Source organism: Lethenteron reissneri, chromosome 34, assembly GCF_015708825.2.
Source record: "Lethenteron reissneri isolate LAM-NWPU_2019-01 chromosome 34, ASM1570882v1, whole genome shotgun sequence".
Lineage (NCBI taxonomy): Eukaryota > Metazoa > Chordata > Hyperoartia > Petromyzontiformes > Petromyzontidae > Lethenteron > Lethenteron reissneri.
The window spans coordinates 12,414,109-12,428,379 of record NC_083812.1 but is presented as its reverse complement, the minus strand read 5'-3'; the positions used below and the strand labels follow the sequence as shown (position 1 = coordinate 12,428,379).

Sequence of the window (14,271 nt, the reverse complement as noted above, 5' to 3'; positions counted from 1 at the left end):
CACATCCTATTCAGGATGTTTCGCCGTTGTGATCCGTGTAGACCAGTGGTAGCAGAGTTACCACGAACCAATTCTGCAAGATAAATTAATCAGGACATAATTTTTGCACTATGCAGCAAGTGTCCGTTTTAATTGACAAATCTGACTTCCAAATTTGTTGTAGATCATCAGCCATGATGTATCCACTGCTGGATGAAGGCCTACCCACGTCATTACCACCTCAAAGCTGTCGCGGTGCAACAATTGAACTATTGCACGAGCTGATTTCATCGCTCCATCTCCGTGGTGGATGTTTTGTGCGTGTTCCCCCCACCGTGACAATGGCCATCGTATCATCCCTGTCCTGCCCAAGCCCACTTAACAGCGTTTCAATCCAACATTTATAATGCATCATATTCAGCACAAATCTGAGACGGAAGCATGGATGGCACTTTAGGAAATGAAACCAAATTTGGAGCAGAAGAGAAAAGAATGTTTTTACTCCGGTCTTTAATAAATCACCGACTTTCACGGCTGACGAGACTGCAGTTGGCAGAGACGATTCCAGGCCACCAGGACTGCTGATGAGAAACTCGGTTCTGCCATCTTAAGCCGAGTGGATTTAACAGCAGCAAGCAGGTCCGTGCCAGATGACCATAGATTTCGTGATGGTAAATATGGGTGAATGTCATCGCTTAGATTAGATTCCCTTCTGCACGGGTGACCAGCGCAGAACGCCTTCACAAGGAGCGAAGCGAGAGGTTGAGCCAGGTAAACGACCCTGGCGAGACGAGCGTTTTGGAGACGGTGGAGACGTTTGCCGAGGCCATCGTTGACTCCGTGCAGCAAGGGAGTTGCAGTCGTCGAGCCGTGTGGCAATTAAGACTGCACGCGATGGGATTTTCGACATCCTTGTCGATGCAATTGCAGGTGCGATGGAGAGCTCAGGTGTGGTACGAAGTGAATGACCGGATAAACTCGCTGATACGGATTCATTCTGCTAAAGAGTTGGCCATGAAAAATGGTGATTTGAATTGTTGGAATTACATTTTTTTAAAAAGAGGAACACATGCACCATAGTGCTAGCCAAGAGCGGGAATGAGAGGGGGCTCAGCGTGGAGATGGAGCAATGAATCAGCTCGCGTGCAAGATGCTCGGAGGATATCAGTTTATTTTGTGTAACCGGGTGAGGATCGTCACGTCCCCAGACCGGCAGAAAAAGAGGCGGCTTCGAGTGGCTGTTCCATTATGTAAATCCATTCAATTCAATGTATTATTTTTTAGGAAAAACGCACACCCACGAAAGAGGGCATCGAAATACTTTACACTATAAATTAGCCCCTACCTATAAAATCAAGACAAATAAAACATTTCTAAATGAGGGGACATACTCAAGGAAAAAGATCAAATAAAAAATTAACCCGTAAAAACAAAGTTTTTCACTATAAATCCTTTATATGCGTGGCATCGGTTTTATTTTATTATTCATTTCTGTTTTTCTTGAGTAAGAGTTTCATTTTTATCACATTGGTATTTAAAATTAAATATGAAAAAAAAAATCCTAAAAAGTGGGGAAAACATTTTCACGAAAATAAATTGTCACGCACAACGAGTCTGTGTGCAAAATGTCAGCTCGATTGGATCACGGGAAGTGGGTTAAAAAACGACCGAAAGATTTTCACGGTCGTAAGCGCGCAAGCAAGCAAGTGAACTTAATATAAAGGATTTAAAAATGAGTCTTGCAGTTTCCTGAACTGTTGCTTGGAGACAATCTGAGGGTCAGTGGAAGAGTTCCAGATCGTAGGCGCCACACTCGAGATGGCCTCATGGGCAAAAGGTACATTTACCAGTCGTCTGGGGGGGTCAGACAGGACTGCAGGTTACTGAGGACCAAGGCCGTTTAAAGCTTTGTAAGTGATTACAGCTAACTTAAATCGTATGTGATAGCTGACTGGTAGCCAGTGCAGATCACGGAAGATTGGTTTTAGGTGTCTATTTTTTTATGTACCCATGAATACGAGGAGACATGACAACATGAAGCACAACTTCAAGTATAATTGTTGATTATTTGAAAATCATATTGGATGATAATTGGTTCTTTACCCTTCTATCTGGCAACAAAACTGACACCTTTTTGCAAGGAGTCATGTTTGCATAGACCGCAATACCTGCAGTCATAATACAAACAAAAGAACATAACTGCAGGTATTGCGGTCTATGCAAACATGACTCCTTGCAAAAAGGTGTCAGTTTTGTTGCCAGATAGAAGGGTAAAGAACCAATTATCATATTTTTTACTGGCAAATGAGGTCCCCATAGTGATCATATTGGATACATGTAAATTTGAGAGTCCATAAATGAACCGGATTTGACAATACAGGTATTACAATAGAAAAATTAAAGTGCACATTGAACGTTGCTCTTTACTCGCTGCAGGTTAACGAGTCATCAGAATTAGACACACACGCTCTGAGACACAATACATGGATGCACTTATTCGCATGGATGCACAAAAACACTGAAGTGGTTACGTGTAGTGCTTGTGCTCCGCAAAGAAGTGGAAACAGCCTTGAAAAAAGTAACTTTAAACTTAACAACAGCTGTTTCAAGCCTTTCGGTTAAAATATAAATGTACTGGATCTTGCTGTAATTATCCTGAAAAGCTTATTTCACAGAAAAGTTACATCAAAGTGAGTTCCTGCTCAAATAAGCCAGCAGTGGACATTCTACAATCCTATGGCAGAGTCGAGTCTATCCATAGGGCAACTTCCCCCTTAAAGTGGTACTCACTTTATCGACCTCGGAGGGAAAGATGGGCCGAATTAACCCATAACCAGGAGTTGAACTCGCAACCTTCCCGACTGCTGCGGACCACTCGCTCTACTGCTGAGCCTCCCACGTCAGCTTTGGTCATATTTTTTAAAACATTCCGGGTTGTGCACGAGCTAGCGACTTTCTTAGTATTGGTACCAAACACTCCTGGCAGGGATGTCGTGGCTCGCAGCCGGCACTGCCAATTCAGAGGGCCTTAGCAGACTCTAACGAGACACACGTCGTACGCAAAGAGCTCGGGGCAGGGCCGGCCGCCCCCTCTCGATGGCCGCAGGACCGTGCGGGACATCCGCTGGAGACCGAAGCCACAGGAGCGGCTGCAGGGCCCCGCGGGAGACAGCGGAGATACCGCACAGTCCCCCTTGCTCCCCGCTGGGACCCCGTCCGCGTCTCTATCCCCGTCCGCCGCCTTGGCGTGCTTTGCAACGGCGGCGGCCCCTTGGGTGCTCGCTTCTGCCGGTCTCCTTGGCGGGGGTTTGACATTCAGCGCGGGCATCGCTGTGAACGCTGAAGGGCTCAGCCGAAGCGACTGCTGCAGCTCTGGGTCATCGTCCGGGTCGGAAATCTTCGTTTCCGAAGTGGGTGTGGACCAAACTATTGATGACCTTGTGGGCTCCACCTGTGTTGGTTCAAGATCTGATAAAAAAAAATATGTAACACAAAGCACGGTTAGTTACAATAATACGATGTTTTCAAGCACACCTCAAGTTCAACACGTACTATACGTGATTGCAGCCACAGGTAATGACAGTGCGTTTACTCGCCTGGGCCGCGTGTTGAGCGTTAATTCTCTCAAGCTTTCGCAACCCACTACTACCGCGGACATCTTCATCACAATGTAAATCCAATTTCCCAGGTGAAACTGCTTAATGAGAGAAGAGGTTTCTTGTAATTTGTTGTACCACAAGTGAGTTCATGGAGAATAATTGGAAAGTGACAAGACCACGATGGGAACATGGCCATACTTGAGATCACGTTACTGACGAGATGGCTCGTACTGTTGTGGCAATACGCCGACAGCCATTGCAACAGATAAAATAGTCACTCACTCCCCATATTCGTATTTACTGGTTAAACTTGGGCGGCAGGGCGACAGTGGCAACACTTGTGCCACACAGCAACAAGGGCCTGGATTGGTTGCCTTTCTGTGCAGAGTTAATTATGTTCTCCCCCTATTCTGCATGGGTTTCCTCTGGGTTCTTCAATTTCCTCCCATAGCTAAAAAATTGCAATGTATATGAATTGGCTAAACACCCCAACGTAGCGGGGCCATCCTGATAGAGAGTATTTGGATCAATGTGGCTTTCCTGGGCAAATCAGTACTTTAATTAAAATTGCTATAAGTACACGGCATTGGAGAATCACAAATACCACTCACCGATTGCGAAGCCGTGGTCAAAATCTACTACATGTGGCCTTTGAGTTTGTAAAACAGGACTCCTCAAATTAGTGCCTGCTGAATGCGTGGTCTTCTCAGGTCTGGGCACAACGGCAGTTTTTTTTCCCGCAGCCATCGCAGATGACGACGTTGGCTTCATATCAGAAGTGGCCATTTCTCTGTTTCCAAGCACTGGGGCCATACTGTTTGGTGTATTCGCACTCTCGGGCTCCGCCGTTTCAATTGCAGCAGAGGCAACCGATGAGTTGCCTGTATCTGCCACCGTCGCGGTCTCAACGCACGTACGCCCCCCTGCACAGGTCACAGGGTTGTAGGTGACCGAAGCACAGGCTTGCTCCACGCACGCCTCCTCCATGTGCAACTCGGGGCAGGGTCGGCCACCGTTGGCAGGCGTCTGAATGACGAAACGCGTGCTGCGCTTGACCCCTATACTGCACGTCCGGCTGCAGAGCCCCCACGCCGCCCAGTCCGACACTTCGCAGTCCAGGGGCGTTCCAGCAGCCTCCTCTCTCTGGCCCGAATCTGACATGAGACGCAGTGGAGAAACCGCACCACGATTCATATAAATCCGAATTTGTGTGCAACCATACCCGGCCTCACTATTTGTCAGTGTTTACAAATGAGGTCATCCGGCCAGGTGGCTTGGCAGTAGACTGAGCCACTTGCAAGCGGAAGGCTGAGATTTCAAATCCTGGCTGGGGGGTTGATTCAGTCAATCTTCCCTCTTGGGTCGATAAAATGAGTTCCACTTGTGAGGAAGTCAACAGTGGTTGTTGAATGGAGAGATTATCCCACGTTAGCAAAATGGAATTTCCACCACTGGCCCAGGGTATAAGATATCACCTTAACTTTGAAAATCTGCATTAAATAATTTAAGATAATTACGATTGTTACCTTAACAAAAATTAAGTTTTATGCTTTTGTAGTGTGTACAGATAAAATGATCACTTTGGATGACGGTCTTGATAGCGTTGAAGAGTTGGCTGGCGATGCCGTGTGGATGCTTGCTGGAGTTTTGTTGTATTGAGTTTTCATTTGGAGTCATCTCGTCCATCGTCCCGTTTTCATTCTGTTCCTGTTTCTGCAAGTCTGACGTCGAGTCCTTTGAATCTGTAACATTGTATAACCGTCAAAAACACATGGGCATAACAACATTAACGCCCACAGTGAAGTTTGCATTGGCCCGATGCTCTTGAGTGCTCGCCTGCTCCTGCGAGACAAATGTTGGCTGGCGCGTGAGCGCGACTGTGAACGCTGGGACATGTGTGCGGCACCTTGTTCAGTTGAGAAAGGGTGTGAGAGTGAATGAGGAGGGGCTAGTGACATAGGACTCTTTTTTTAGGATCCTCCTGAAAAATAGTCCTATGACTCAGTGTAGCACTCGTGGATAAATAAGTAAAATAAATGTGACTTTTTTTCCAAAATAGTAAATATGTTATTTTCAAGCCGGCATTTATTTCATAATAGCGGCTGGTTTGGAAGCGGTCCACTCGAGTGCAGGGGGATGCTGCTCACTCCCTGTGGTTACGCTGCTCATTGCTATCGGAGGCTCGCAAGTGGCAAAGCGTTTTCCATCTTCCTCAAGATGAATCTCGTGTTCATGGGCAACTGTGGGTAATAAGATTTCCCCCCTCAAAATGTTAGGAGTGTTAAATAAAACGCTGCACAAGCAGTACAAAAGTACAAAAGAGTTCACAGTTATGCATGCAGTTTTCACACGAACACAAAAAAGTATAAAAAATCCAGAAATGATCAATGTGAACCGTGGTCTGCAGGTTGAAGGTGGAACTCGAGGAAGCCGATTCTGGGCAGCGCTTGGAGGCGCGGGTAATGGAAGGAGTTGGCGGGATGCGACGGCCTCTGCGCCGTGATGAGCGAGATGGGCTCCTGCGGCTCGCTCGCGTAGTTGGGCGACGAGAACGCGAAGCCACTGTCCGTGCCACCGTCCCACGGCTGGAGATCGTGGCTCACCAACGGTGTCCAGCCTCCGTCTCCGGCATCGGAGCACAGGTCGAGAGAACTGACTCCCACAAACCAGTCCGGACTCGGGATGAGACGTACAACTATGGACACCTGCAGGATTGGCCCCGGTTAGTTTATTATTATAATTTGCAGTCGGCGCCCTTCATACCCTCCATCTGCCAACTTGAACAAATGTAAACAAAACAATGTCCATTGGCCCAAGGTCAGAAAGTGTCGGGTTTGAACTTTTCTAGTTACCAGCATAGACCCAACTTTACTCTACATGTACCAAATTTGAGCTCTCGAACCTCTCTAGAACATGTTCATGATTTGTCGCTCACTCACGATTGGATTTTTTAACCACTACATTCTGCCACCCTTTCCAGCACAGACTAAAACACATTCCTGCGGAGGGAGCTGATAGGAACGTTGGGTTGCTCGGTCAATGGCCAGGGTCAACGGCGGCGTGGTGTATTCCGCAAATATGGCCGACTGTGAGGGCGGGCACAAGCCGGCATGAGTAGGTTAAACGTTGAGTTTTATAAGGGCACCACGGGATGACCAGCCCCTCCCCACGCAGCCCCTCCCAACCCTCCCCTCCCCACCCAGCCCCTCCCTACCCTCCCCTCTCCACCCAGCCCCACCCCTCCCACTTTTGGATGCACGATGGACAAACGGACACAATAATCCCCTGTGGGCTGGTGTAACCAGGAGGTTCCTACCAGTACCAGCACATATTTCTCAGTCAGCCTGGGTCTGTTTCCAAAACTGCACAGTATCCTGTTTTCAATCTCAACACAATGCTGCCATGTCTCCTTTTGGTTTGGTGTTGGTTTATTTTGGTACGGGTAAAACCCACTGGGCAATGTCATTTTCGATTGGAGATCTGGTTACACAATATAAACCTGGTTACAGCAAAAAAACATGAACAAAAACAATCAGAAATCAACTGTACATGGTCAAGTTCCAAATGACAAAGTCATGCATCAACGTGGACAACCAGCATAAAGAATACAACAAGGCACAATAAAATACACGGTACAAAGAATACCACCATGTCTTGGTATATATAAATTCATGCCACCTGAACACAGACGCCAATTCCCAAACAAGTGACAACCCTCAACCTATCACGTACCATGGGATGTTGGGCATCGATATGGAAAGACGTGGTGGAATTCCCCACTCCAGCTCGCAGCGCAGGAACGGAGAACCAGCTGAGCACAGGGCTGGATCCTGCGCCAGCAGAACCAGAGTCTGCCCTGCTCATCAAGGCCTCCACTTGGCTGCGCAGTAGTCTGTAGTCTCCTTGCTCCACAAACGTCTTGAAGGCTGGCGACGAGAATGCGCCCTCGGACCACAGGCTGAACGTGCTGCTGTGGACTACACCTGCGTGCCAGCCACGGACATAGACGGTGAATGTGGCCAGCGATAACGGGTGTCTTGTGAATGCGTGCGGCATACATTTCAACGCATACCTCGCCATAATTTGATATAACTCACTCTCGTATAGATATTGTTACATGTTGTGTGTATGAATATTGGTTTTACCTACGTGACTTTACCGAAAAAACCTAAGAATATGACATAAGGTGGTTTATGCTGTTTCAGCCATTTGATTATGATTATTACACTATTTCGCTTGTTTTCCCAGAAAAGCCTTTCGGAGTCAACTCTTTTTCAGGAGTGTCTTACCAAGTTTTTGCAGTGGGGGGTGATGTTGCTTTATGCAATCTCCACTGAGTAGTTAAACATTGGGCTGTTTAGCCAAAACTAATTACGTTGTTGTTTGAGCTATGGGAGGAAACCAGGGAACCAGGAGGAAACCCATGCAGAACAGGGGTTGAACACATGAACTCTACACAGAAAGGTGCCCAAGTAGGATATCTAAACCATTGTGACGCGGTAGTCATGAGTTGTTACTACGGCGTCACAATGATGTGCGATTCCACGTTGATTGCGCGTAGACTGTTTGGGTTTGTTTTTCTCCATATTTTTCGCAGCTCCACTGTGTATTGCGACATATGAGAGGTCGCTCTTGTCATCCGATCCATAGCAACCAATGTGGATGCGATGTTTGTGCCGTCCTGTTGAATGCACGCTGGCGCGCCACGGCGGGGTCCCTCCCTTTATTTTTCAGAGCGATTATCGTGCAACAGATGTGAGTGTAATTGATACCCGCGGAGTTTTGGATATTGCCGTCAGTCCTGAGGTCACATGATGGCTGATCCACGGAGACTCGTGTGTATGTGATGTGTGTACTCGCATGTTCTCCTTTATTGGATCTGTCAGCTGCACTATGTTGCCGTGTGCTTTATTCTCATCTGAACCTATATTTGTCTGATATAAGGCAGTGTTGGTGACAACTGATGTTTTCCATTATTGGCTCATCCATTATTGGAAAGAAAGAACGAGCCCAAAACCCCTCACTCCTGGCTGCTTGTAGTTGTACTGTCGTTCCATGACTCTGTGTTAAGCCAGCAAAGAACCACCTCAGCCCATATCACCACCTCGCCTCATCCACACTCCCCACACATCTCTTCCCGAGCACAGACCACATACCGTTGCCATATGTGCCGATTACTAACGGCGGACACGGATTTCACGCAGCTGTGTAAATATAGCCTAGCCACCTTACTCAATGTAGGTGAAACCGGGACGTATTTCTGAGTCAGCCTCAGTCTATTATCAAAACTGTGCAACAGACTGTGGTAATACGGTCCAACACAATACCCTAACCAGCTCTCAGTACAAATCGGTTCCTGCCACCCCAAACACAAGATGCCCATTCTTATATTGTCCGGGTCGAACCGGGGACAAGTAGCGATCCCGTATAAATGTTATCATGTGTTGAGAAAGAGCAGTGAAGTTACTGTGGCGCGGTAAGCTCACCGATGAGTGCAGACCACTGCGCAGGCGGCCGGGTGAGCGGGTATTGCTTGGGGAAGGCACGCACGTTCCACTCGGCGTGGAACGTGAGGACATAGCGTGCCGGTCCAGCGTGGCACGGGTCACCGCCGTCACCGCGTGCGCGCTCCACCCCGCCCAGCGCCCACAGCAGCAGAGCCAGCAGCGGCATTTCACTCGGCCACCCTCGCAGAGTGCGATCCTCGACGGCGGACGCACGTGAGCGCAGAGTGGAGATGGAGCGCGAGGCCACCGCTCCCCAGCATGTGACCCCGGCCCCCGCTCCAGCAGCGCGGCACCACCGCCGGATTGGCTTGTCGCACACGCTGTGGGGGGGAGGGGGGGGGGGCTCACAGCCACATCTTGTGTTCCCCTTCAGCGTGCGGATTGTGGAATGTAACACATTCTTTTTTATCTTGGTGATGCGGTGTTTTGTTCGCACACACAAATCCTCTCTTTCTCTCTCTCTCTTGCTGCTCGGGTTCGAGGATGACGCTGGCGGCTCTGCTCGGATCTTCATGCAGCTCCGCGGGCCAGAACCTACGCGGGCCGCAGTGGATGCAATGCCACACGTTTTGGTGAATAATACTGCATTGGTGGCAAATCAACAGATTGGTGGAATAAAAATGTGACTATCCTAAATGTGGCTATCCTGGTTACCTCTCACCTGGTTACACCAATAAACTTGATTTCCCATACCTGGGGCAATAATCCTTAAGCATGGGAGCCAAGAGCAGATCAATAAAGATGTTAGAATGGCAACGTCAGCCAGCAGAAACTGCACAGCAGCAAAATTGCTGGCCAACCAAGGGCTGAGCGTGAGAACTCAACTCCGATTATAACGGCTGTGTGTGGTTGAGGGGACTGCACCGATGCGAGACTTGGACACTGAAAAAGGAAACAATCCGAAGGATGGAGGTGCCTTAGATCTGGTGACAATGGTGAGAATAGGAAAAGTTAAATGATGCAACTAAGTGTTCAAATTATTGCTTGCCAAATAATAATGTTGGATTTAGTCAAAGAAAGATGGCATATTGCGGACACGAATGGATGGAATCCATATTTCCAGAAATGTAAACCTAGTCAAACATATGTAGTCACATAGGCAATTCCAGGTCAAACTCCTGATGCAATCACTGAGGTCTTCCTCTAAACAAATGTTTTTTGTCAGGACCCCCGGTGAAACTACAAACCATTCAGGGAGGTCATTTCAGCTCTTACCTGTACCGTGATCTCTGTTATTGGCTGAATGTGAAGATCTGCACTTCACCATACCATCGCCAGACAGGTGTGACATAGTGGAGAGATACAAGCAAAGTTTAGCGGCAACATTATCTGAACTGTCAACAGTTGTCATGGCCAAGGGTCTATTCACCCACTGAGCAGGACCCTTTCCCCTGTCATTTATATGGACGTTCAGAAATCAGCCGACCTATCCCTGGGTCCTTGCAGCCCAATGGGGTAGAAAGCCAGCTATGGTGCTCTGCAACAGCACAGGGTAGGATTGCCACCTACCCGGATTTGACCCGGACAGTCCGGAAATTTAAATCTGTGTTGGGTGGCAGCAGGAATTGATTTCAACTGGTGGCACTACGTTTGATGTTACAGCAGTAGAATATAGTTTTGGTAGACCTAAACTGACTGAGAAATGCGTCCGGGTTTGGGATGTGGAAAAGGTAGGTAATCATAATTTTATTTCATTAATCAGAAACTATTTTTACTTGGCGGATTGTGTTATGACTGCATAAATGTTCATGGTTTGGGCCTAGGTTGAGCCTAAACTATGAACACACACACAGACCACACGACACGTCACTTGGCTTTTACATACCTATCAATTCCTTATAATTGCCCTGACAAATCTCAATGTTCATCCTACAAATTCCCATCACAAGGGAGAAACACAAATATATTTTTGCCCGTATTGAAACGGCTGTATGCCGTATGGACCTGAAAACTCAATTTCCGTGTACACGCACACGGGTAAACCGTATTGGTTGACACGTATGCTTAAATGTTAAGCTCCACTGTGGTGGTGTGAACGCGTTTCATGCGAAGCGCGTCCTGTGGGAGCCCTGCCTCAATCATTGGCAGCCCCAGGTAATGTCATACAGGGGCCGTCAACACAACTCAATCAGCACCAACGGCGGATTGCCTCGCGTTCAACGCTCCTCTGAATGTGGCAATCGCGCAGAGACGGCGTGAATACACCACCTGCGTTTGGCATATCACCTCGCCGGTGTGTACTAGTGTAGCTATTTGCTACATTGTTGTTCATCATAATTTTTGGTTTAGTAAAACAGTATTTTGTATTACCGGTAGCATAACCGGTAATCGAATGATACAAATAAAACCTGGGAGAAATCGGTTACCGATTTTCCACGCATATATAAATATCTATCATTAAAAATTGCTTTTATTTACCTACACTAAATGAGCTCCTGCAGTGGAGCAATGTTTGGCACGCCTGACCCACACCACTCACGAGATACGACAAATACAAAAATCACCGTATAGCCTTAGGGCCCGTCCATAAATGACCACGCGATTTTGGACGATTTTTGACCCCCCCCCCCCTATGTCACACGACGTCACAAAAAGTCAGACCCCCCTCAAATATGACATCACAAAGCTCTGCCCCCCCCCACCCCCCCAAAAAATAAAACATGCTTAAAATCGCTTTAAACTATTGTCATTGTAATGCGTATTTAATGTGGCACTGCACTCTGATGTTGTAGGAGAAAACACTTATTGAAAAGTATATTTAATTAAGTAGAACGTGTTGTTTATATTGATTTAAAGTTTCCCATTTTGATGTGACGTCACATTTCTCACCCCCCCCCCCTCGTCACACATCGTCACAAATGTCTGACCCCCCCCCCCCAGGTGCGTGACGTCATTTATGGACGGCACCATGGCAGCTAAAACAGTAAAGCTTCTAAACTCCATCCACTGCCTCTGTCCACCCAGCAGGTCGCGTGTGGAAGAGTAGACCAAAGGCCCCCTCCCCCTACAGCGCCCCCTAGTGGATGCCCTACCGACAGCAGTAGCTTGACCGAGGAAATTGCAGGGCGTGCGCCTCTACTAACGTTGACACTTTTCCAAGTTTTAACGGGGAAACGAGGGCAAAACTGACCACGCCGTGACTGAGACCGCCGTGCGTTCACTGTGAACGTTCCGATTGTGAAAACGGTTACCGGTTTATCATCGTTTGAAGCACCGTCTCGCTGCGAGACTGCTGCTGTTGCCTGCCATACTGTGGCTGCGGTTCCTGGAGAGATTGAGATTTGCATGGACGGCGACGACCACGCTGTATAAATATTTGTGGTGAACATGCCAGAAAGGGTAAAACCTATTCTTGTGTTTTCATACTTTGATACCGGCAAAAAGATCCCATTTTGTAGCTGCCCGCCCCGGGCTATAAATGCTCCGATAGTGCATCGTCCTTGTGCTGTTCGCCTTTTGGCGTTCTCTGGTCTGACGCTGGTGAGACTGGGCCCTCAAAGCTGGTGTAGGTTGGCCAATCAGTTCAAAAAACACAATGCATCATCTATTATCAGAACATGTTTTTTGGTTTGCATGTTCACCACAAATACGTGTGATTCCTTGCGAAATTTATTTATTTGGTATTTGAAAATATTAACACCTGTTTTATTTAGCCAGAAAGGATAAACCATTCTTATTTGAAACAAAAAAATATTATAATTGGAAACTAGAAGATGTGGTAGACAACTTCCGGAAGAGGTGGTCATCTTCCAGAAGATCTCATCAACAGGAAGCTCAAATCAATCATCTTCCGGAAGAGCTCGCAGTCTTCCGGAAGACTTCCCTCCGTTATAACTCGCTTCTGGAAGACGATCCGCGTCTGCCAATAAAACGCGGACCCGCGCGTGTTGGCGCGGTCGGCGTGAGAGTTGGAGGGCCCCATTCTGTACCTCGTCCCTTGAACCCTTCAGCGGAGTCTGCGAGCGCTCTTGCGAATCGCTGGAAGCCTCTGCGAGGGTTTGAGAGACTCTGAGAGAGGCTGCGAGGCACCACGCTCAGCGAACCGGGCACTCTCGCCCGTCCAGGGTGAGCGAGGGCTCAACCATGTGGCGCCTACAGAGGGGGTGACAACGACGTGGGGGGGGGGGGGGGGTGACATGGTTTCGCCCAACTAAGTCACGTTTCTTGACTTAAAGCTTTCGTTCGAGATTTGCAGCTTTCGTGACTGCAAGGATTCATACTCTTTTTATAAAATATTTTATTTCATTATTACTTTTTTTACCTACGTGCTGGAGGCATATTATATTTTTTTGCGACATAGAAGTGTAATGTATGACTTACTGTTAGTAGCTCAGCTTATTGGAGAGTATGAGTATATTGATGATATTGGATGTAGTTTATATTTTAGTTTTTTACGTGGTGGTTTGGCTGCTGCAGCTCCTTACTATTAAAATTCCCCTCCCTTTATTACTATTAATCCTACTTCCTCCCATTATGACTGCTAATCCTACATAATACACGAGCATAATATGAATTTGAGACCTCCCCACCACCTACACATTCCACAAGTAGTGACTAATCCCATATCTGCATTTTCAATAAATATGCTAAATTCTTCTGTTGATATGTACATTTATTTGTCAAGGCGCTCTCCTCCTCTAACCCAGCTTAAATATACGCTGCCAAGCTTGGTGGTGTTCATTCGGACGCTGTCTTTCTGACAGCCCTGTTCTTCACCGATAAAACCTAAGAGTATTAAAGCTTTCGTGACTGCAGGAATTCATATTATTGGGTCTTTCGGTAAAGTCACGTAGAGAGGATCAAAGAAAATAACCAAAAAAACTACGACGTTTCGATCGCAACACAAGCAGTCGTCATCAGGAGAAAAAACAGCGTGAAAGCTGCTGAAGCAGGCTGTTTTAAAGGTTTGAAATGGGTGTAGCCCAAGGGTCATAAGCGAAGTGGGCGGGGCTAGTGATGTTAAAGTGATAAATTAGCATGTCAATGTAAGATCGCAGAGCCACCGCCACATCGAGAGACATTTAGCCTGTTAATGTGAAACCAGAGAGTCAATTATAACTACTAACATCAGAAGCTAGGATGGAAACATCACATTCAGTTATGACTTAAACTGGTTAATAACGTCCTTCCAATGATTGCTCAGTTTGTACCCATCTTCTCGGTTGAAATTGTGTTTGTGTCTATAA

General features: G+C 47.2%; 2 protein-coding genes across 5 annotated transcripts in view; one reads left to right on the top strand and one right to left on the bottom strand.

Annotated features, from left to right (window-relative positions):
- Window positions 1–2,282: 2,282 nt before the first annotated feature.
- Window positions 2,283–13,146, bottom strand: LOC133350694 (spondin-1-like). Of its 3 annotated transcripts, XM_061565336.1 has the most exons (9): window positions 13,015–13,146; window positions 10,301–10,338; window positions 9,526–9,619; window positions 9,065–9,405; window positions 7,311–7,561; window positions 5,974–6,283; window positions 5,159–5,320; window positions 4,190–4,732; window positions 2,283–3,447 (listed from the first exon to the last, which is right to left on the bottom strand). In XM_061565336.1, the coding sequence occupies exons 3-9, from the start codon at window positions 9,597–9,599 to the stop codon at window positions 3,008–3,010; spliced, it is 2,121 nt and encodes a 706-aa protein (XP_061421320.1). In that variant the 5' UTR covers window positions 9,600–9,619; window positions 10,301–10,338; window positions 13,015–13,146; the 3' UTR covers window positions 2,283–3,007. The 3 variants fall into 3 exon arrangements, with proteins under 3 accessions (XP_061421320.1, XP_061421318.1, XP_061421319.1); XM_061565334.1 differs by having other exon boundaries at window positions 9,065–9,619; window positions 13,015–13,144; XM_061565335.1 differs by having other exon boundaries at window positions 9,065–9,619; window positions 10,301–10,343; window positions 13,015–13,130.
- THUMPD2 (THUMP domain containing 2) overlaps window positions 12,949–14,271 on the top strand; it is a 28,500-nt gene continuing 27,177 nt past the window's right edge. For both annotated transcript variants that reach the window (XM_061565362.1, XM_061565359.1), the window contains exon 1: window positions 12,949–13,150. The gene's annotated coding sequence lies outside the window, so the exon portion shown is untranslated. The remainder of the gene's footprint in view (window positions 13,151–14,271) is intronic.

Coding starts and splice junctions, on each gene's coding strand:
- LOC133350694 (XM_061565334.1), bottom strand. CDS start 9,599: ATGAAGATCCGAGCAGAGCCGCCAGCGTCATCCTCGAACCCGAGCAGC. Junction 5,321..5,973: donor CCTTCAACCTGCAGACCACG/GTTCACATTGAT, acceptor ACAATGTTACAG/ATTCAAAGGACTCGACGTCA. Junction 4,733..5,158: donor TATCAAGACCGTCATCCAAA/GTGATCATTTTA, acceptor GTCTCATGTCAG/ATTCGGGCCAGAGAGAGGAG.